The sequence below is a fragment of the Sapajus apella genome, unplaced genomic scaffold (genome assembly GCF_009761245.1).
Source record: "Sapajus apella isolate SASKATOON/1434 unplaced genomic scaffold, GSC_monkey_1.0 scaffold26, whole genome shotgun sequence".
NCBI lineage: Eukaryota > Metazoa > Chordata > Mammalia > Primates > Cebidae > Sapajus > Sapajus apella.
In genome coordinates, this window is record NW_022436966.1 from 18,306,992 (window position 1) to 18,331,846 (window position 24,855).

Sequence of the window (24,855 nt, forward strand, 5' to 3'; positions counted from 1 at the left end):
AGAGAGAGAGGGAGAGAGGGAGAGAGAGGTTGAGGGGGAGGGGAGATTACATGTAAGAAATTCAGGTTGGGTGCAGTGGCTCACACCTGTAATCCCCGCACTTTGGGAGACCAAGGTGGGTAGATCACAAGGTCAAGAGATTGAGACCATCCTGGCCAACATGGTGAAACACTGTCTCTATTAGAAACACAAAAATCTGCTTGGCATGGTGATGCACACCTGTAGTCCCAACTGCTCGGAAGGCTAAGGCAAGAGAACTGCTTGAACCTGGGAGGTGGAGGTTGCAGTGAGCCAACATAGCACCACTGCACTCCAGCCTCGTGACAGAGTAAGACTCCATCTCAAAAAAAGAAAAAAAAAATTCAGCCTCAGGGAGATTAAATGGTTTGCCCAGAGTTGAGTAGAGGTAAACAATCAAGAATAGAAGTCAAATTACCCCCAAGCCCCCTAGGGTCTTGGATTTCTTCACTGTGGAGTACAGGATGGATGGTGGCTCCCAGGTTAGGATCCTAGAACAGAAAACCACCACAGCCTAACAGAAATCAGGATCATCACGAGGTCACATGTTTTTTTTACTCATGGGTGAAACAACAACAGTTTTCATCATATTTTAGTCTGATCAGAAACTCATGTTGGCAGGTAACATATCTTTGACTAATAAAACATTGCTAAGCAAACAATTAATGGATAGTTTATTTGGTGGCCATCATCTTTCAAAAATGTGTTCCCTATGAAAACTATATAATAGGTTTTTTGGTGATAAAAACACTGGTAATCTTGGAATATATCATGAGCCAAGGACCCTCCCAGTTCCCCAGTCCCATGCTTCCATGGGTAACCAATGTCTCTTAACTCCAGACAGAAGCACAACCCCTTCCCCAGTTCTGCCTCCAGACCCTTCCTACTAAACTCACCCACCCACGGAGGCTCAGCCTAAGCAGCATCCTGACAACATGCTGCTAAGCCAGCTGGGATCTCATCTTCAACGATACAATGCTCTGTCTTAATGTTTTAATGGTTAAACGTCAAGTAAATTGAAAGAAGGGTCTGTTTTTGTTCCTTCACCTACTATGAACTCAAATATTCAACTGAATGAGTTGAAAGTAAGGTCTGTTTTTGTTCCTTCACATAGTACAAACTCAAATATTAAACCAAATGAGTTTTTGTTCTTTCAGGTGTGCTGTACCAAGCCCAGAAGGAGCCTCAGCTGCTGCTAATAAAGCAAACTACCTAGATTTCAGGTGACATTTTCCTTGGTTAAAAATACACACATCAGGGCTTGGTACAGGATTATTAAATGTTTATGAAGCCCTAAAGTGTTGGTGGAATATCTTATACTTTTGAGTAGTGGAACCTCTCAAGTCTTATCTTTTTGTTCTCTACTTTTAAATTATTTTTTATTTTGCAATATTTATTATTGTAAAATAATGTTAAAATAAAATATACAAGGGAAAAAATTATCCATCAACCCACTACCCAAAGATAACTGTTTAACATTTGGATATGTTCTTCTAATGCATTTCCTACATAAAAATGTTTTTAAAGAAAAAAACCCACAAATCTAATCCCACCATCACCCATCCCCAAAGTAAACTTCCCCACATAATGGATTTTGAATATTTCTGAATATCGCTAATCATCTAAAACATAACTTACGATTGTACAGTGTTTCATCATATGGATATAATATTTTATTTAACTTCCTGGGGACATTTAAGTGGTTTCAGATCCTCTGTTTGGTTTATTTGCTATTGATAAGTTACTCAGCAATGAGTCAGTTCTTGGTTCATACTTCTAACAATTTGCTTGGGATAGATTTTAAGATATGAAATTACTGGATCAAAGCAAACTGACATTTCTAAGAATAAATATTTCCAAATTTCTGGACTGAAAGACTGCTTACCCCTCTCTACCAGCAAGGTTTGAGAGTGGTCATTCACCAAATCCTTGCCAAGGTAGGGTACTTTTAATCATGAATCTGAAAATAACATGTTTCATTTTAAAATTTGTGTTCCAGGTGCAGTGGCTCAGGCCGGGCGTGGTAGCTCACACCTGTCATCCTAGCACTGTGGGAGGCTGAGGCGGGTGGATCACAAGATTAAGAGTTCAAGACCAGCCTGGCCAACATGGTGAAACACCATCTCTACTAAAAATATGAAAATTAGCTGGGCCTGGTGGTACACATCTGTAATCCCAGCTACTCAGGAGGCTTAGACAGGAGAATCGCTTAAAACCGGGAGGCAGAGGTTGAGGGTGCAGTGAGCTAAGACCACCCCACTGCTCTCCAGCTTGGGCAACAGAGCAAGACTCCAACTAAAAAAAAAGTGGGGGCTTGGTGCAGTAGCTCATACGTGTAATCTCAGCACCTTGGGAGACCGAGGTGGGCAGATCACGACGTCAAGAGATCAAGAGCATCCTGGCCAACAAGGTGAAACCCTGTCTCTACTAAAAACACAAAAATCAGCTGGGCATGGTAGCGCATGCCTGTAGTCCCAGTTACTCAGGAGGCTGAGGCAAGGGAATCACATGACCTGGGAGGCAGGAGCTGAGGTTACAATGAGCTGAGATGGTGCCACTGCACTCCAGCCTGGTGACAGAGCAAGATTCCATCTCAAAAAAAAAAAAAAAAAAAAATTGTGTTCCTTAATTGAGATATAAACATTTTCATAATTCTATTAGCTAACAGGGTTTTTATTTGTGTCAGTTTTCTATGTTTTTTGTCCATTCTACAGATTTGCTAGAGGTCTTTGCATTTTGAGAACAACCCAGTATCTACTTTGTGTGTTGTTTGTACTTTTGCTAGTTTGTGGTTTCCCTCTTTTTGTGGAAAGAAGGAATTACACAGAATGTTTTAATATTGCAGTTGCATCGATATTATCCCTTACGCTTTCTTTCTTTGCTTTCATATTTTAAAAAATCTTTCTCTAATTTGAGCAGTTAGACATTTGCCTATATATTCCTCTAGCTATTTTATCGTTTTTGAAACTTTCATCTCTTTAATTCATATTGAGTTTGCTCATATACACTTTGTTTTAGTGTATAGTATGAAGTATTAACTTTTTCCAACAAATTGATAAACTTGTGTCTACCAGTTAGAGATGCTATTGTCATACTCCAAGTTGTCATACACATTAAGGTCTATTTCTCAGCTTTTATTATTTCTTTTTATCCAAGTCTTCTACCATTTAAATTAAATTCTACTATGCTTTACTAAATAGTTGTATATAAACCCTTCATGATTTTTTATCCCAACGTTCATAGTTGTCATTCTTTTATGCTCCCAGATTAATTTAGGATAATTTAAAGGGAAATTCTGTCAGGTAAAAACAAAAGCAATAGGGATTTTAACTGCATTTCTACTAAATAAAAATCTAGAGGAAAATGATACATTTGTAAGCTTTAGACATCACGTCCAGAATCAAGACTGTCACTCCATTTGTTTAAGTATTGTTTTACATTCCTCTGCAGGGTTTTGTAATATTCTTTAGGTTAGTCTTCCATATTTATTGTTATACCTGTTTCAGATTATTTTATCATCTGTCCCTTTCTAACCATCAAGAATGAATAATGAGAAGGATCATGAAAAACTAGACTAAAACAACAAAATAACTGCTAAATAGGAGAGGTTGGTTAGAGGAGAATCTTCAGTCATACAGAAATAAACCATTTTTGTGCAGAATTCATGCATGATCTATGCAAGAAGGTAATCCTTGTTTATGGACTTTAACTTCTATTATTTACGATCCTGTAGAGAAAGAAGATTCTGGGCCATATCCAGGGGTCAGGAAAAATTTTTGCTACGAAAGCATGTTGATGCAGTTAATTTTGCTACTTGTGAGCAAAATAGGAAGAAGCAAATGTGGGCCTACCCAGACAAGAGTGTAGTCTAGAGGAAGATCTAGGCATTTAAAAACCAATGGTCCAGATAGGTTTGTACTGTGAATGCCTCTATTTCCATGTAGAGCGCAACATGATACCTTTCTTTTAAGGGAACATAACAAGTCAAAAGTGTTGACATGCAATATACGCAAACATTCATTATAATGGAAAAACTTACTTCACAACACTAAAATCAGCACTATTTTAAAACATGTAAGTATTATGAGTCTTCAGTTTGATATTTAATCAACATAAAATTTCTTTTTTAGCTGCCTGCTGAGCACTTCACTTGTCATTACTTTGTATTACTAAGAGAGAGACCCATCAACTGATGTTAGTTTGCTTCGGGAGCAGAGAAACAGGTAAAAGGGCTCTATATTGAAGAAAAAAAATGTAAAGTCAAGCAGTCTCTCAACATCAAATTATCTGTATAAACAACTAAAATGATTTGCATTGAAGGTACCAAAATTAAAAAAAAATATTTACCTTTATATGTTTTACTCCACAGCTAACCACTCTGTTTGGCTGATAAGGATCCCAGGAAATATCAAAAATCTGTACAAAACATTAAAAGTTGATGATCATTTGGTATGTTTTGCCTTTTCCAGATACCAGTCCAACTGCCAAGACTCTAACCTAACATTTAGAGCACAATGTTACCATCACAGAGTAAAAATGGAAGATTTTGCTGGGAATGAGCCAAGAACTAACACACAGGTTATCACCTCATGTCTACTTACCTTAAGGCCTGAGTAGAGAGAGAGAGCTTGCCACAATTATTTAGAACAGACTGGTGTCTTATGTTTAATTTTATACATTTGGGATGAACAAATGGACAATTTCGAATAAATTTTTGATCAAGTTTTTCAATAGCTCTCCACAGTGCTAACACTTTGGAGATAGCTTTTCAATAGAAATTTAAGTAATTATAAAATGCATCATTTTAACTAGGAAAACATTCAATAGTTAACTACAATTCAACGTGGCCAACAGCCTCTAGTAATCACAGAAGTTAATATCCTTAAACATAAGGCCGAGGCATGTATCCGACACTAACTTAAATAGTCCCTCAGGCTATCATTTTAATCTGACCCAAAATATTTTCAATTAACCAATGAACTGAAAATGTATCTGCTACCACTCTTTGTCATTGTATAACAAGAGCTACCAGTTTGCAGGTAGTTCTATTTCCATTTTGGAGACAAGAAAGAAAAGACTGTCAATCCTGAGAGTCAAACTGCCCATAGCGATTGCTTAAAATGTGTATTTCCAGGGCCCATCTGAGATGCTCTCATTTAGTGTATCTGGAATTGGGTCCAGGTACCTGAATCTTTAAACACACTCCAGGAGATTCTGATGCAGGTGGTCCATGGACCACACTCCATGACACGCTGATAGAAAGAGAAGGACTACTTGTCAGGGACAAAGTCTAGACCGGAAAAGCAACCTAGGCCACTAACTTTTCCTCACATATCAAGGAGCAATTATGGTCTCCAGAAAGAGCACTGAAGGAAAAGTACTTGGCCCAAGTATCCATTTCAGTCATTCGAACTCAAGCAAGTCTGAGCATCTCTAACCTTAACCTCATCTTCTCTACAGCGGATAATATCACCTCAAGTTTTGTTGAGGTCAATGAAGATAAGGTATATGAAGTCATTTTGCAGGGCATAAAACATTCATTGTATAAATGTAACGGATTAAATGTTTTAGCACCACTAAAATAATCCTGAAAATAATCTTGAAGTTAGCCATAAGCAGTCAATAATTGATACTGGTATCAAGGCATTGGTAATAAAGAGCAAAACTATGTGTGATACAGATTATGGGGTCTGGGGGAACAGTGTTCCAAATAAAGCATTTCATTAAAACATCCTGGGCTCTAAAGATTACAGACTCATCACTATAGGCCTATTATACTTTTTACATTGCAACTTTACTGGAAAGAGGTAGCAGAGCATTAGGGCAGGCACAGTCATTGAAACATACAAGCAAGTCACATAATATCCAGTAGTGTTCAATTTATCTCAAGTTTTAACAGAGTTGAACACAAATTGGGCAGCCGTCAGAACCAAAAGAGGCTCAGAGAGCTCTGCTCTGCAACTGGGCAGGCAGTACTTATCCTGGGAAACAGGAACTGAGGTATAAAAAGAAACAGCTTTCCTGGTTTCAGCTCTGAGTTTGCTTTATTTGGGTATGGTCTGAACAGGTGGCAGCCTGCCATTGGCTGAAGCTGGCTGCCACTCAGTTATTTGTTACAAAAGTATACACGTAAATTTTCGGTTCGGTTACTTACCAAGCTAGGTTGCAGTTGATTTTGTAGGGACTTACCATATGGAGGGCTGCTGAGGCCAAATTTAGTTTAACATTAAGGATTTAACAACAATAAAAGTGCTTTCTATACAAGCCAAAGTGATTACATTAGGCTATTTTTCTGAGTAAGGAGATTGTACTGGTTTAAACTGTTTGTAACTTTATTTTTCTACTTTTTCTAAGGTGATAAGGCCCCAAATTCTGACAGAGTATACTAGTTCAGGTCAGACTGTATAAAATGATTCAGAAATAGAAGTAGTAAATGCAGAATAACTTAGGTAAAATATTATGTATGAGTTTGTTTCAGTAGAGCTAGGTATGGCATCACAACAGTGTGAATGAGCTCTCACATCCATTTTTTGTGATCACTGGAAATTCATGTATCGATCTAGTCCAACTCAACTTCCCTTAAGATGTGAGATCACAGCATAAACAGAAAAACATTCAAAATGGTTAAGCATCACAAATATTTTCAACCTAAATAGTCCATGAAATACTAAGTTAATACCAACTAAATTAAAATCCCCAAGCCTAGACAGCCTGAGCATCACAGTGCTGTGAAGTCTCCCCAGGGGATTCTATGTGTAGCCAGAATTAGGAACCACTGAACCAGAGGGGTACCAGGCCTCTTCCAATACTGAGGTTCTATTGTTGGTCACTCCTGAGCTTTCTGAAGACTTGATCCTGGAGTAGAATTTGCAGTATCTGTGGGATCTCCTTACGACTACAAACCTCCACAGATGAATGTGCTATTCATATTTTTTAAAAATTTCAGAGTTCCTTCTAAGCAAGAGACAGTGAATTTCATGTTTAATTAGATCCTCATTCAACATCAAGCTTGTCCAACCCACAGCCCAGAATGGTTATGAATGCAGCCCAACACAAATTTGTAAACTTTCCTAAGATATTATAAGACTATTTTATTTTTAGCTCATCAGCTATTGTTAGTGTTTATGTGTGGCCCAAAATAATTCTCCCATTGTGGCCCAGGGAAGCCAAAAGATTGGACAGCCTGTTCTACGTGAACACTTATATTGAGCAGAAATACAAAACAACTAGGAAATCAAGTAAGATAGTCATGTGAATTGATTGTTTAAACTAGAGAAATCGAGCCAATAAAGGAGTTAAATTACTTTAATGATGCAAGGCACCGGAGAAGTAGTTCTAACCAGTTATATGTATATACTCACTTCATCCCCTAACACTACATGGAATTATCATTTCTGATCACACTGACTTCAATAGAAATGATACGCAGGCAACAATTTACATTCAAGGTTCTCAAATACAACCAAGAATCACAAAGTTGTCATTACACTCACTCAAAATTAAAATGTGTACCCTCATAATCATATTTTGTGACTGTTTTCTAAAAACTATTTCCATTTCTAAATGCACACATCATTTCAAATTCAATTCCATTTTGATTTTATGAAGCAGTAAAATGCCAGCATCAAAAATTTGCTTTGTCTATGATAGGCAGCAGCAATTCATATAAATTATTTGATCGCCAGAAACACATTAACACAGTTAGCTACTAATCATGAAAAAAAAAAACAAGGCTTGTAAGTTTAATAGGAAAAAATGTATACATATACATTTGAGGTCTGAGAAGCAGTAGCACAAGCCCCTCCATCCCCTAGTTCTGAAATCTGCATAGCTTGATCCAACAAGTTCTTACCCGGTCAGAATGGCCGGTGGCTGAGGCCAGAAGTTTTCCCTTCCTCCAGTCCCAAATGCAGACTGTGTTTTTGGCATCCAACCCCACAGAGGCTAAACGCTAAGAATAAGAACAATAATTTAGTACCTAAAAGTGATGGGAGTATTTATTCATGAGTTAAGAAACAGTTACTATCTACTATGCATCAGGTATTGAATTTCTTATAACAAACCGATTTCTCAAAACCCATCTTAAACCCAAAACTAAAAATATCACAAGAGATGACTTCCATAGTATATGCTGAAATTTCAAAAACCTAAAAGCTACAGCTCCTTTATCCTTTTAAAGGGTAAGAAACATACATGTAAACTCTCATGAAATCTCTGCTAAGTCAATAGAAATTACAGAAACAGAACTTGAAGGCAGCATTTGGAATTTTTAACTTAAGATTTTTAGGTAAAATCTTAATGTAAGATTTAATAGGGTTCCACAGTCTAAAAGTATCAAACTGCTAAAACTTAAGGGTTTGACAAACAGAATTCAATAAATGAACATTATTTTCATTTTTAGTTTTCCATAATTTTACAAACATTTAAGGTAACTTTTTTATAATCCAAGTAGAGGTAATCTGGTACTTCACCTCCCAGCTTAAATTCCTTGGGTCAGAACCTGTCCTCAAAGGAAAAATAAAATTCAACACACATGATCATATACAAAGTCAAAAGTGTGAAAAACAGGCAACAGTCATACCAAAATCAGAGTTTCTTACAGGATATCACTTAGAAGGAGACAGCATTGTGCAAGAAAGATGTCTGAACTATAAGTAGATTTGGCTTCTCTTCACTTTTAAGTAACCAGACATAACTTGCAAAATTAACCTCCTTAAATCTCAGTTTTCTCATTTTTACAATGGGTATAAAAATATTCTTTCTACTTCGTGGAATTGTTGTATGGGTCAAATGAAGTAATATAAATGAAAAGGTTTTAAAAATATGGCATTCCCCAAGCATAAGAGTATCTGAATGCTGAGTACGTTCGAGAGCATGGCTGTGTACACGCACACTCACTCAGTGCAGAGGGAACAGACAGCCGCATATGGCTAAATGTATACATGTGCTGTTATGCAGGGATTATTCAGGTTTCTTCACTAAAGATGGCTTCCATTAGGAATTTTTAACATAATGCACACAGTTGGGATTTTATTAAATGTGTCCTTAAGAAATGTCTTTGCAGTAATTTTTTAATTGAGGGTTTCAGCAATGGAAATAAGATATGGTTTTTATTCATAAGAAAATTTGAGTGGGTGAATTCCATTCAGCTTATTATTTTTCAAGAGAAAAAAAGCAGTTAACATAAATAGGGGTACTGAAGTAAAACTCACATTTCTTGATAGAGAAAAAGCTGAAAGAAACTTATTTTGTTCATCTGTAGTGACAGGCCCCATAGCTACCTAAAAAGCATTTCTATTGCCTTTTGTTGACTGTGAGGTGATGGGCCGTTTGTCATTTCTAAATGTCGTTCTATTCCAGTGAACTCTGTCCAGGGAGTAAGGCAGACCTGAAGCAATAGTCATCAACAAGCCACGAAATCCATCATGGCTCCATACAGGAGGTTATTTCTCTCACCTGACAGTTAAAACCATGCAATCCATCCCCACTCACCATCCTTCAAAATGAAACCTGAAGGAGAATAGCTAGGATTCTAACATAAATTAACATGGACAAAAACTAAGTTAGAGCTGGATTTCCCTCTGCTGCATTACATTTTCTTGTGACACTTCAGAACAAATTTTGATAAAGAATGCTTGCTTGAATAACAAAATCAGATTAGCGAATGTGCATACCAGAACACAATAAGCATACATTTACATTTGTACATCCGTATGCATTCTGACTCGGTTTATTCACAAAGTCAATATAACTGTGAGCCTGAACAAACACTAGCATCCAGCTATTTCTCTTTAGATGTAGACATACGAGGGCATGTATGCATTAAACCGACTCACTAGATGAGATTACAGAGGGGTAAAATCAAGAACATATATTCCAGGGGTCTACAAATGTAGTGAATCTAGAATCTAGTTCTAGAAAGAGAAGTGACTAGTGATCGATGCTCTTAAAATAGCAGAAAACACAAAGTAAATGCTAATTGTTTTCCAAAAGTGACTCAACTCTTGTGATCCACTGAATTTCCCACAGACTTTCAGTTCAGTCAAGCCTCTATGAATAATTTCACAGATCTTTGCATGGTACCAACTTACAGAATTAACTCTGAAATCTGTCAAAAATTAGATTGAAGGAATTAACAGGCAGAAACATGGAGGGTGGAAGAGACAGAGGAAGGGTGGCATAGGAAACGGAGGTGGCTTGGGAGATGGGGAGAAGAGGCCCAGCCTTAGTGAGGAGGTGAATACAGCTGGAGCCAGGAGGTGAATGCAGCTGGAGCCAGGGATGACCGCCCCCGTTTTCACTTTCTTTTTCTAGAACATATCAACCTATCTTTTCTGCCAACTGTTGCTGTAGGTCAAAGGGAGAAGAGAAAATGTTGTTGGGTGGTGGTGGTAGGGGGGTGTTGGCAAGGCTTTTGAAAACTTTTGGAGACTGAATCGCTTCAAGGGGTAAAAGGGTCAACAGGACACTTCAGGCAGAAAGGACAGGCTGAGGAAGCCCTGGAGATAGAAACATGCAAGATTATTAGGAGGTGATGTCATCTTTTGAAAGCAAGAGGTACTACAGTCATGGCCAGGGCTTAAGGTCTGTGAATAAGGCGTGGTCCAGCCCTTACTCCAAATAGGAAGCTAAAAACAGACAACAAAGTAGAATTACTGGGCTATGGTGAACCTGATCAGTGTAAATTCATGACTTCTTTTATGATGGCTTTTTAACCAGATGGTGGGACAAGGGGAATCAAAACCAAGGCCTATCCAGACCTTGGTGTTAGAGCCACAGCTTTAAAGAGCATAAAACAAGCACAGAATCTAAGAGGCTGTGCCAGGAGAACCAGCAAGCATTGATGGACTTTGAGTCTGCTATTTGTATTCCAGTTTTAGATAAATTGTGACAAGTCATTAAATAAAACAGATAAAGTAGATACACACCTGTCCATCTGAGTCAAAAGCCAGGCAGGCAACTCCATGTGTATGGACATCTTTAAGAATAGACACAGTCTGGACATTATAGGAATCCCATACGCATATATATGGCTCCTTCCCAACTTGGCCAGTTGCAACAAGAGTTTTGTCTGGGTGTAAGGCAAGGCTGAAAGAGAAAAAGGTCTCTCTTCACATCTTCCAACTGAAGAAAACACTGATCACCTTTCATCCAAAACTGTTTCTCATTTAAATTATCTAACAAGGTAATCTCAAGAGAGTGAGTCTGAACTGTCCGCAAAGTAATTAATTACCTGATTTGTCTAATTGAAATGTTCACTTTAGCAGGGAGGCTTAGCACAGTTTGACAATTTCATTTGGTCTTACCCATTGGTTGCCTTGAAAATCAACTCTATTATGATTCTAATTATTTGATTTAATCATCTCTACGGTTTTTATAATTGCTTTACGTTATGAAATTTACTTCCTGACTTTCAAAATCTTACTCATTTTCAAGTGAGCTTTTGACTTTAAGTTTTTTTTTTTAAATGTTGTTGCTAGGGAAAAGTTCTCTTATCCTCATTAGGATTTCAAAGCATGGAGGGGTCCCAGAGTCAAGTGCTGTTTCTGTGTCTGTTGCTATAGATTATACATTTTAAGTTAAAGTTTCCATTTTACATAGATCACTGTGACACCAAAAAAATACAAATTACAATTGTGGTTTGTATAGCAATTTTTCTCCATAGTTCAATAAAAACAAAGCTTGGTCAAATACCAACTGGTATTTTAAGGAGTCAGTAGCTGTTCAGAGTCAAGTATTATTTTTCCTAGATGAAAAAAAATCACCCTAATGCTTTAATGTTAAATTCATTGTGTACAGATACTGTGCCTTTCTAAAAAATTTAAGTTGGGAATCGAGGCACATTACCTATATAGGAAACCAGCTCATTGTATAAACATCTGCTTATATAATAAACAGAAATAGAAATTTCCCACCTTTTCAGCATCTGTTTACACAGTAAATAGGCTTTTGCCAGTTTTTAGCATGAAATTAATCAGAGTATATATTCTGACATCAGACACTGGATTTGCATGTTGGCCACCTTACTATCTCTGGTTCTTTGGACAAATGACTTGATCTCTTTTGCCTCAGTTTCTTCATCTAAAAATTGAGATAATACAGAAAATAGCTGACATAGTGAATCTAGAGTACTTAGAGTGCCTGGCACATAACACTGAATTCAAATTTTGTCATTTGTGTAACTGGCATTATATATCTATAACCAATATAAGCATGTCTGTATGAATATAATACAGCTTCCAAAAACAAAATATGTACTTTGAATGCATGTTGGCCATCTGAAAAGTGCTTGCTGGAAAACGTATCCTCAAGAATATTCATAAGCAAGTATTATTAAAAGATCACCCCTGTAAAAGGGTAGCTTTTTACAACAGGTGAACACTAAAAGCTTTGTAACTTTTTAAGGTAGTAGAACAGTTTAGCATTCAGTTGGTGAGAGATGATCAAGAACGGACCCTCTCAATCTCAATTCTGTTGAGATACAGCTGGTATTTCAAAGTATCTAGATGTGCCAGAAAACTGCAAGATTATGGCACGCCATGTTTGTTCATTAAGCTGAGTGGATGGAAGCAGTCTGAAAACCCTGTCTGTGGCAAACCAGTATATATTAGCTCAACCACTTATTCAACAGGTTCATATGGACCCATGATATGTCAGTGACGGTACCATAGATATATAAACAGCAATCACACGGCTGTCTTTCAAGAAGCCCACTTTCAGAGGAAAGACAGACTTGTAAAGAAATAATTACAGTATGTCAATATGTATACACAGTAACATAGAAAGATGAAGGATACAGTGGCCAGCTGCCCAGGACATCAGGGAAGACATGAGTTCACAGGAAAGACAAGGTGCAAAGGGGATTCATGTGAAAAGACAATGTCCTCCACAGTTTAAGTCTTACAGAAGTTGGCAGGAAATGAGATGGGTCAGGCAGGCAGAGGCAGCTCTTGAAAGCCATCTTTGCCAGGCCAGGAAATTAGGTTACAATTGACAATTTTGAGCAGGACACAGCATAAACAGTTTCGTAGTTGAGGAAGTGATGAAATGCCATGCAAGGACAGATCTGTGAGGGGTGTTAGCAGAGGCAATGTGGTCAGTTAGGGACCAGGGAGAGACAGTGAGGGAAGACGTGGGTAGAGGGGATAGGGAAGAAAAGTCAAGAGCTATTGGGGTTGAGAACAGAGGGGGAAAGGTTTAGAATGTTTGAGACTAAGGAAAAGCTTGGGCACATTGAAGCTGACAGAAGACGTTGTGTGGGCAACTGGGTTTGTAACTCACAGAGCCTGGCTGCAGTAGCTTGAAGCCTATGAGCCTGATTCTGGGAAAAGATGGCCTTAACTCTATCCAATTTTTCGTGGGGAAACCAAGAAGACTCCTCAGGTGAGGTTAGCATCACACCCGGAGTCCTAAATGCTAGAACAAAAAGGACTGACTAGGCTGCATGCTTCATGAGGGCAGTGGCTGTCTTCCATGACTCTAACAGTTCCTGGAATATCATACAACAGAGTAAGCATTAACAAAATACCTGAAGAGGGAGTGAATGGTGCCAACAATCTTGATTGTCGTATTGCCCCATTCACCTGCTACAGTGAACAGGTTCTACCCAGGGATAAGAAAATAAAGAATGAGCGTATTTCCCCTAGATGGCCAGAAACACTTTCAAGAGATGGAAATTAAACTCTTTTGCTGTGATCACAGCTTCTGTTTTAAAATCCTTTAGATATTTGGTAGATTCCTAAGATTCTGAAGCATCTAGAAGGAAATAGTAAATCCCTACTATTTCAGTACTTTGAATGACGTAGTTGGGGGGAATGGAATAAATGGATTTCAACAAGTCTTTAAGCCTTCAAGTAACTTAGTAGCCTTAGTAACTCAATTAGCAGTGCTACCCCAAAACACTTCACATTTTGGATGTCAAGTATTTTCACTCTGCTTATTCTTTTCATTCACATTGAAGCCCATAAATTTACTACATTTATTAAAAAGTTCACATTGCAATTTTTTTTTCTTGCCAGAAGTTCCTTCACACTTTGTTAAATCATTTCTTTACAGCCCACGACACCCCTTTCCCCAGTCCTCCTTTGCCATTTGGGTACATTAAGAAAGTGAGCTTTTTCTCCTTTCATGAGCCAGTCTCTGACTGCCACCTCTATGGTTTGATGCAACATGATTGCTTAGAGTGACTCATAATGTTACCATTTATCTATGTCCATGTGAAGAATAGCAAGAACAGAGAACCACTTTTATTCACTTTACTATTTGTTACCTTTCCAATCAGCTTCCCAGAAACTCCACTCCTTTCACCAGAAAGACAAAAATGATAGCATCCACGTCTCATCGAGGGCACAGCCAAATGGTGTTTACTTCTATTTTAAATTTCCCATGTAATTTCAAGAGCACTTTTTAAGCCTCAGACAAGAAAAGCTCACAAACTTTACTCACTAGATTTGCAAGAGAATAATATAACATATCAATAAATGGTGGAGTTATAGATTCATTTAATAAGTATTCATTTAATAAATCAAATTCCAAAAATCTTGGAATTTTAGTTCAGAAGCATTTTAAGTGACAGGTGAGTATTACGTTTCAGTTTTCCTCACATGCAACCAAATCCTTCCTATTCTACATACCTCAGAACTGCTCTTTGATCCTTTGTGAGTGCTCTGAGGCTCAGAGGTCACCCTCCAGCCACACTGCTAGTCACAGCTGATTAAAAGGTCAGGTCTTTGGATACAATTAAGGGGCTGTGATGGAAAGAACACTGTCCGCTGAATTGCTGGGCTTTTGATGACATCTCATGAGGAATGGCCACTATTGTGTCCTCCTATAGAGGAAGTCACAGAAGCGGAGAGTACCACAGTTACACAAAATCCTTGTTTCACCTAGGACTTCTCGTCACCTTCACCACGTTGTGACTGGAAGTACAGACACCAGTTATTTCTATTTTAAGTCTATCTGCCAGTTAAGAGTCCATATATTCAATTCTTTGCTTTCCTAAGAAAACTTGCAACAAATTTTACAAGTTATTTTAGCTACAACAGTGCTGTCACAATATTAAAATTTTTAAAGTTGACTCCCTTTCATTGAGAGTCTCAACACAATGAATGTCTCATCCCACACCTACATAAAAAGGTTTAGTGTCACTATTTTTTTCATTTGGTACTCAGTTTATTGCATTTATTGTGTTTCACATAGTTCTGAAAGAACTATTTTTTTAATATATAAACCTAGTTCCATTGGGAAATCCCATCTTCTGTTACCATAGCAATAGAGAGCACTGCAGAGAAGGACTTTCATCAACCTATCTGGGAGAAGAAATTGATTTGTTTCTCTAGCATGCCAGGAGGGCAAAAGCATATCTTCCTGATGTCAGATGAGATCAGGAAGATTTCCAAATATGCTGTGTAGAAGAAAAGATGACAATCAAAAGGGTCATGGAAAGAGATAGCCTTCCTTATGAAGTTGAACCACCATCACCAAAAAAACACTGATCAATACTAATCATTCTTGATTCCTCGAGGCAAAAAATTATATGAGCACTTGTTCCAAGCACAGCATTTTTACAAACATTCATCATTCTTAAGCCTCATTTCATTTTTGTCCCAGGCTGCTTCAGTGAGTCTCTCAGTAATAATTTATATGTTTAGGTTTGTTTTTTTTTTTAAGGTCTCACTAGGAAAGCATGAATGCCTTCTCCCTCCCTTCCCTGAAGGTAACCTTGAGAGCAGCTTTCGAATGTCAGAGACAGAGGCACATTCAAATCATGAGGTTGGATTGTCTGAGGACAGAAGAGGAGGTTGCTGCTCTGGGGATTGAAGGGGGAATAGCCTAACCAGTGACCCAACCCAGAACCATCAGTGGATGTTCATCTGCAAGGCAGAAAAGGCAAAGGCAGGCCTGATTTGAACAGAGTAGATTGGAGGCAGTGGAACCTCAGATGGGGATGGCTGTGTTCCAGTCCTGGTCCCAAGAGATGTGCTTAGCACTTGAGCACCCCACCACAATTGTGATCCCATCTGACATTCTCCGTTTCTGTGACTTCCTCTGTAGGAGGACACAATAGTTGGCCATTTCTCCTGAGATCTTATCAAAAGCCAAAGAATTCAGACGACAGGGTTCTTTCACCTGGGCAGCACAAACGGGAATGACAGCAACATGGACAAACCATCAGGATCCATTGCCATTTTCCTAAACTGTGTGAACCCCACAGAACTGTTTAATCCATGGTTGAGCAGGAAGTCCCTAAAACTGGACTTTGCCAAGTTTGATGAGTGGTGTATCTAATGAGAATGTGATTTAGAAAAACAAAGAAATCTGATACCTTGCCATAACTGTATGCCATACTTACTAGTATGAAACTATATTCCAGCAATATCTTCATGTAAAAGAATGCTTAAAAGCACTGCCACACAGTGGCATGGATGGAGCCAGCTTAGACTGGCCACCAAAAACTAAGTTTTAGCAACATTGTAAACCAGTTAATCACAGCCACTGTTAGATATTATATAGATTTACAGTTATATAAATGTTAAAGCAAAGGTAATACACACTGAAAGCTCACTATCTGGTAATTATTTTACTATATTTCAATCTTCTCTGTAGTCCTGAGGTTATTTATTGCTATTCTATCCATATGGTAGAAATATCATAGACGGTGTGTTACTACACACCTCTTCCGAACTCCATTTTCAATGATGTCACACTGGCGGCTAGAAGTCAGCCATAGTGGGTATATTTACATCATGGAAATCATTAAGTGCTACAAATCGGGGCTTAATTTTATTGTTTTGTTGATTGTCTAGACTTAAGAGACAAGATAAAATGTTGATAATATAGAATAAACCTAAAAGTGTATCACTCTGTAGCTGTTACATTGTGAATACAAAAAATTGAGAAAACATTTTCAATATTCCCTCACATCATTGACCAACAAGTATAGTTCCAACAAGAATGTTGGCTGATAGCTTTATTTACATTCATAAGAAAAATGTAAAACATATACATATTGGAACTTTAATCATTTGCCAATGATGTCAACAACTTCTTTGGTGAACCAGATGGTAATTAAGAATTTATTCCTCATTCAGTTTTGTGAAGTCATGGTTAAACTGCAACCAAAGACTGATCACAGATACTGGAGTTTAGAAAAAAGGAAAGAAAAAAAAAATCAGTGAAAGCATTCTATCAGAATTGATTGAATATGTGTAATTAATAAAAACAATGATATTATTTGCAAGTTGTGCATTACTCATTTATATCAATAAAATGTGTAAGCTTATTAATGCATATGCATACATTTTATTTTTCTCCTGGAGAGCTGTTTGTTCAGTACATCACTGAAACCTGTCTCCTCTACTTACTGGCAAAGAACAGTTTCCCATAAATCATCTTCAGCAAATTACTCAACCTCTCTGTGCCCCAGTTTCTCATTCATAAGCATGGGAATAACAACAGTAACTACTTCAAATAAAATAGATATTATGAGGACTTAATAAATCCTAAAGCAGTGATTAAAATAGTGGCACTTAAAACATAACAATACTACCTAAATAGTGCTATTAGTTAACTGCCATGGGATAGACTCACATGAAACCTACCTCTCACCCCCAGGAACGGACATTGTAAGTCAGGGAAATGCATGCACATAAAAAGCTATAGTGAACTCTCCTCGAATTTAAAAATAAGACTATCCTCTGAGATTTAAACTGGTAAAAACCATTCAGAATGGACAATATAAGTTACCCGAAGATGCCTTCCTAAGGAAAAAGCTTCTAAAGCAAGAAAAACAGTTTAGAAGTTTAATCTAGTCATGACTGGACAGTGAGAAAACCTGGACTCAGCTACTAGGAAAACATATATACAATACATCTATATACACATATACATGTATGTGTACATACACATACACATATACACACACGTGTATATGTCAGAGAAAAAATGTTAATAAAAGTACAAGTTCTGCTTAAAGTCTTTATAAAAAGGGGTTAGAATTAAGACGGAATATTGCTAAAAGGATAGATATAAAAATCAATGGTATAGAATTGAATCCACAAATAATCCACACGTACATGATCGACTCATTTCCAGCAAAAGTGTTATGGTAACTCATAAGAGGAAAGGATCCTTTTTCAACAGATAGTGCTGGAAAAATTAGATATCCTTACAGAAAGAAGTGAGCTTCACTCTTCCCTTTTACCATAGTCAAAAAAAAAAAAATGTAAGCACTAAACCATGTAATTGATAGAAAAAAAAAATTTAAGAGCATCTTTGTGACCTTTGAAAGATAATGGTCTCTTAGAGAAAAAACAGGCATAAAAATCATTTTTTTTAAAAAAAAAAAAAAAAAAAAAAAGGATAAATTGGACTTTTAAAAAAAATCAGAACTTTTAGTCTTTAACAAACACTGTTAGGAAAATGAAAAGGCAAACCACAGACTAGGAAAATAAAAAGGAAAAACTACAAAATCACCAAAAATTCTACCCAGAATATATAAGAATGCTTACAATTTAATAAGAACACAATTTAAAATATGGCTAAAAAACTTGAACATTGTCAAGGACAACTAAAATTAAAAAAAAACTGACAATACCAAGTGTTGCTGAAGACATAGAGCAACTAGAATGCACCAACATTACTAATAGGAAATGTAAAATGATGAATCACTTTGGAAAGTCATTTGACAGTTGCTTTTAAACATATGCTTACCATTATGATCTAGCAATTCTACTCTTTGGAATTTATCCAAGAGAAATAAAAAGGAAATGTCTAAACAAAGACTTGCATACAAGTCTTCACAGATTTATAAGAGCCAGAAATTGGAAATAAGTCCCATGTCCAAAAGGTGAATGGATATATTATCATCTATTCATGCAATGGAATTGTTCTCAGCCATAAACAGAAATGAAACTAGTGACAACCACAGCATGGATGAATCTCAAAAATAGTATATTGAGTGAAAGAACCCTAGAGCATTCAGTGGAATACTCAAGTCACTAGTACCTTCATCATACGTTAGGGGCCAAGAAATGCTGTTTCTAGTTGACAATCCCAAAAATAAAAGGTATTAAAATATAATCTAAAGCCACCAAGGTAAATGGTAAGGGAATTAAAAAATATAACCCTTCAGGGAGGAGAAGGAAAGTGATGTAAGCATGGTATACCTAAGCTACATCCTCATGTATCTTAAAAGGAAGTCAACATGTCTAAAGAAAATAAGAAACAGCCATTAATTATACTGTTTTGACATGTGGAAGTAGTCACCATAGAGAACAGTCATGAAAATTAGAAGTGTTTCTTTGAGAATATGGCCGTTTAGGAACAGCTCAGGATTGCAGCTCCCAGTGAAAGCGCAGAGGGTGAGTGGACGCCGCGTTTTTATTGCTCACAGACTAGGAAATTCCCGGGCAGAGGTGCTCCATGGCCGCCAGCCCGGCTGTTTCGGCCAGCGCGGCTGTGCCGGCCGGCGCCGCTGCTTTGCCCTGCGCGGCTGCTTTGTCGGCGCCCCGGAGCCGCGGTTCTCCGTACAAAATACACTGGTCCGGGGGCCCTTTAGGCTGGCGATTGGAGCCACGGGAAGTCGCCCATACGCTGGTTCAAAAAGGGGACTGAGCAGAGAACCAGGACAGTAGATTCCAGGGCAAAAAAAAAGAAAAAAAAGCGCCACAAACCTCAGTGCCGCTGTTTAAGCCAGCGCAGTGAGTGGCCGCAGGGGAAAACAAACAGACCCCGGCGCCTCTTCAACAGGCGACTGGAACACCAACTTAAAAAAGGCTCTGAGGCAGGGAGCCAGGCGATCAGGCTCGGCTGGTCCCACCCCCACAAAAGAACAGCAACCAGAAACTCTGGATTGAGAGTTTCACAGCAGGCGCAGCTGAACCCGGGACGGTCCAGCTCTGTGGGGGAGGGGCGTCCGCCATTACCGAGGCAGCCCGCCGTTGCCAAGGCAACCCGCCATTGCTGAGGCAGCCGGCCGTTGCCAAGGCAACCCGCCACAGCAGAGACTCCGCCCCAACAGAGGCGGGCCACCATCGCCAAAGCAGTTCTAACTACACCCATATAAACAGGACTGCAGGGAAGTTCACTCGGCAGCGGGGCGGAGCCCACAGCAGCTCAGCAAAGCTGCTATAGGGCGACAGTGACTAGGCTGCCTCCTTGCTGGGCTGGGCAGGTCTGAAGGAAAAAAAAAAAAAAAAAAAAGAAGGCGGCAGCATAACGGAAACTCATAAATAAAGCCCTAAATCCCTGGGACAGAGCACCTGGGAACAAAAAGCAGTTTATGAGTTCTGCTGCAGCAGACCTAAAAGTACCTGCCCAGCAGCTCTGAATGAACAACAACAGAGCTCGCAGCTCACCATTTGAGCTCCTATAAAGAAGAGACGGTCTCCTCAAGCAGCTCCCTGACCCCTATATATCCAAAAAGACACCTCATAAAAGAGAGATCAGATTGACACTAGGCAGGTATCCTTCTGGGACAAAGACAGCAGAAGAAGAAAACTGGTAACAACCCTTGCTGTTCAGCAGCTGCTGCAGGTGAACCCCAGGCAAGCAGGGCCTGGAGTGAACCTCAGCAGACCTACAGCAGGGGGGCCAGACTGCCAGAAGGAAAACCAAGAAACAGAAATAACCTCATCATCAACAAACAGAACGTCAATCTGAAAGATTTGAGACCCAATCTGAAAGCCAGCAACTACAAAGTCGACAGGTGGATAAATCCTTAAAGATGGGAAGAAACCAGCGCAAAAAGGATGAAAACACCCGAAACCAGAACACCTCTCCTCCTAAAAGGGATCACAACTCCTCACCAGCAAGGGAACAAAGTTGGAGGGAGAACGAGTGTGATGAAATGACAGAATCAGACTTCAGAAGGTGGGTAGTAAGAAACTTCTGTGAACTTAAAGAACATATTCTAACCAAATGCCAAGAAACTAAGAACCTTGAAAAAAGATTTGACGAAATGCTAACAAGAATGGACAAAATAGAAAGGAATATAAGTGAATTGATGGAGCTGAAAAACGCAACACGAGAACTTCGTGAAGCATGCACAAGTATCAACAGCCGAATGGACCAAGCAGAAGAAAGGATATCAGAGGTCGAAGATCAACTCAATGAAATAAAACGGGAAGGCAAGACTGGAGAAAAAAGGGTAAAAAGGAATGAACAATGTCTCCAAGAAATGTGGGACTATGTGAAAAGACCTAATCTACGTTTGATAGGCGTACCCGAATGCGACGAAGAGAATGAATCCAAGCTGGAAAATACTCTTCAGGATATTATCCAGGAAAACTTCCCCAACCTAGCAAGGCAGGCAAACATTCAAGTCCAGGAAATACAGAGAACACCACAAAGATATTCGTCAAGAAGAGCAACCCCAAGGCACATAATCGTCAGATTCACCAGGGTCGAAATGAAGGAGAAAATACTAAGGGCAGCCAGAGAGAAAGGTCGGGTTACCCATAAAGGGAAGCCCATCAGACTCACAGCAGATCTCTCAGCAGAAACCCTACAAGCCAGAAGAGAATGGGGGCCAATATTCAACATCCTTAAAGAAAAGAACTTTCAACCCAGAATCTCCTATCCAGCCAAACTAAGCTTCATAAGTGAAGGAAAAATAAAATCCTTTGGGAACATGCAAGTACTCAGAGATTTCGTCACCACCGGGCCAGCTCTACAAGAGCCCCTGAAAGAGGCTCTACACATATAAAGGAACAACAAGTACCAGCTCAACTAAAGGGCAAAACAGCCAGCTAGCACCAAAATGGCAGTATCAAATTCACACATAACAATATTAACCCTAAATGTAAATGGACTAAATGCCCCAATCAAAAGACACAGACTGGCAAATTGGATAAAAAGACAAAACCCATCGGTGTGCTGTATCCAGGAAACCCATCTCACATGCAAGGATACACAAAGGCTCAAAATAAAGGGATGGAGGAAGATTTACCAAGCAAATGGAGAGCAAAAAAAAGCAGGAGTTGCAATTCTCATCTCTGATAAATTAGACTTTAAAGCAACAAAGATCATAAGAGACAAAGAGGGATATTACATAATGGTAAAAGGATCAATGCAACAAGAAGAGCTAACGATCCTAAATATATATGCACCCAATACAGGAGCACCCAGATACATAAGGCAAGTTCTTAATGACTTACAAAGAGACTTAGACTCCCACACAATAATAGTGGGAGACTTTAACACCCCATTGTCAACATTAGACAGATCAACCAGACAGAAAATTAACAAGGATATTCAGGACTTGAACTCAGACCTGGACCAAGCAAACCTAATAGACATTTACAGAACTCTCCACCCCAAAGCCACAGAATATACATTCTTCTCAGCACCACATCACACCTACTCTAAAATTGACCACATAATTGGGAGTAAATCACTCCTCAGCAAATGCAAAAGAATGGAAATCGTAACAAACAGTCTCTCAGACTACAGTGCAATCAAGTTAGAACTCAGAATTCAAAAACTAATTCAGAACCGCACAGCTTCATGGAAACTGAACAACTTGCTCTTGAATGTTGACTGGATAAACAATGAAATGAGGGCAGAAATAAAGATGTTCTTCGAAACCAACGAGAATGAAGACACAACATACCAGAATCTCTGGGACACATTTAAAGCAGTCTCTAGAGGAATATATATAGCAATAAGTGCCCACATGAGAAGCAAGGAGAGATCAAAAATTGACACCCTATCGTCAAAACTGAAAGAGCTAGAGGAGCAAGATCAGAAAAACTCAAAGTCTAGTAGAAGACAAGAAATAGCTAAGATCAGAGCAGAACTGAAGGAGAAAGAGACACAAAAAACCCTTCAAAAAAATCAATAAATCCAGGAGCTGGTTTTTTGAAAAGATCAACAAAATAGACAGACCACTAGCCAGATTAATAAAAAAGAAAAGAGAGAATAACCAAATTGATGCAATAAAAAACGATAAAGGGGATATCACCACAGATTCCACAGAAATTCAAACCATCATCAGAGATTATTACAAACAACTCTATGCACACAAACTAATAAACCTGGAAGAAATGGATAAATTCCTGGACACTTGCCTCCTGCCAAGCCTAAACCAGGAAGAAGCTGAAACCCTGAACAGACCCATAACAAGGTCTGAAGTTGAGGCAGCAATTAAGAGCTTACCACCCAAAAAAAGCCCAGGTCCAGATGGGTTCACAGCTGAATTCTACCAGACATACAAAGAGGAGCTGGTACCATTTCTTCTGAAACTATTCCAAACAATACAAAAAGAGGGAATTCTTCCCAAATCATTTTATGACACCATCATCATCCTGATTCCAAAACCCGACAGAGACTCAACAAGAAAAGAAAACTACAGGCCAATATCCATGATGAACATAGATGCAAAAATCTTCAATAAAATACTGACAAGCCGATTGCAACAGCACATCAAAAAGCTTATCCACCATGATCAAGTAGGCTTCATCCCGGGGATGCAAGGCTGGTTCAACATAACGCAAGTCTATAAACGTAATTCACCACATAAACAGAACCAAAGACAAAAACCACATGATTATCTCAATTGATGCAGAGAAGGCCTTTGACAAAATTCAACAGCCCTTTATGCTAAAAACACTCAATAAGCTAGGTATCGATGGAACGTATCTCAAAATAATAAAAGCTATTTATGACAAACCAACAGCCAATATCATACTGAATGGGCAAAAACTGGAAGCATTCCCCTTGAAATGTGGCACCAGACAAGGATGCCCGCTCTCACCACTGCTATTCAATATAGTATTAGAAGTTCTAGCCAGAGCAATCAGGCAAGAAAAAGAAATAAAGGGCATTCAAATAGGAAAGGAGGAAGTCAAATTGTCTCTATTTGTAGATGACATGATTGTATATCTAGAAGACCCCATCGTCTCAGCCCCAAACCTCCTGAAACTGATAAGCAAGTTCAGCAAAGTCTCAGGATACAAAATCAATGTGCAAAAATCACATGCATTCCTATACACCAGTAACAGACTTAAAGAGAGCCAAATCAAGAACAAACTTCCATTCACAATTGCCACAAAGAGAATAAAATACCTAGGAATACAACTAACAAGGAATGTAAAGGACCTCTTCAAGGAGAACTACAAGCCACTGCTCAACGAAATAAGAGAGGACACAAACAGATGGAGAAACATTCCATGTTCATGGTTAGGAAGAATCAATATCGTGAAAATGGCCATACTGCCCAAAGTAATTTACAGATTCAATGCTATCCCCATCAAGCTACCAATGACCTTCTTCGCAGAACTGGAAAAAACCACCTTAAACTTCATATGGAACCAAAAGAGAGCCCGCATAGCCAAGTCAATTCTAAGCAAAAAGAACAAAGCGGGGGGCATCACACTACCAGACTTCAAACTATACTACAAGGCTACAGTAATCAAAACAGCATGGTACTGGTACCAAAACAGAGATACAGACCAATGGAACAGAACAGAGGTCTCGGAGGCAACACAACGTATCTACAACCATCTGATCTTTGACAAACCAGACAAAAACAAGCAATGGGGAAAGGATTCCCTGTTCAATAAATGGTGTTGGGAAAGCTGGCTAGCCATGTGCAGAAAGCAGAAACTGGACCCCTTCCTGACACCTTACACTAAAATTAACTCCAGATGGATTAAAGACTTAAACATAAGACCTAACACCATAAAAACCCTAGAAGAAAATCTAGGCAAAGCCATTCAGGACGTAGGTGTAGGCAAGGACTTCATGACCAAAACACCAAAAGCATTGACAACAAAAGCCAAAATAGACAAATGGGACCTAATCAAACTCCACAGCTTCTGCACAGCAAAAGAAACA

General features: G+C 38.7%; 1 protein-coding gene across 5 annotated transcripts in view; it reads right to left on the bottom strand.

Annotated features, from left to right (window-relative positions):
* Nucleotides 1-24,855, bottom strand: part of EML6 (EMAP like 6) — a 262,431-nt gene that overhangs the window by 145,919 nt on the left and 91,657 nt on the right. For all 5 annotated transcript variants that reach the window (XR_004273049.1, XM_032292107.1, XM_032292109.1 and 2 more), the window contains exons 2-4: nt 10,947-11,106; nt 7,871-7,969; nt 4,366-4,434 (exon numbers count right to left, since the gene is read on the bottom strand). Coding sequence is in view for 4 of the 5 variants with exons in the window: in XM_032292107.1 (XP_032147998.1) it covers nt 4,366-4,434; nt 7,871-7,969; nt 10,947-11,106 (328 nt within the window). In the remaining variant the exon portion in view is untranslated. The remainder of the gene's footprint in view (nt 1-4,365; nt 4,435-7,870; nt 7,970-10,946; nt 11,107-24,855) is intronic.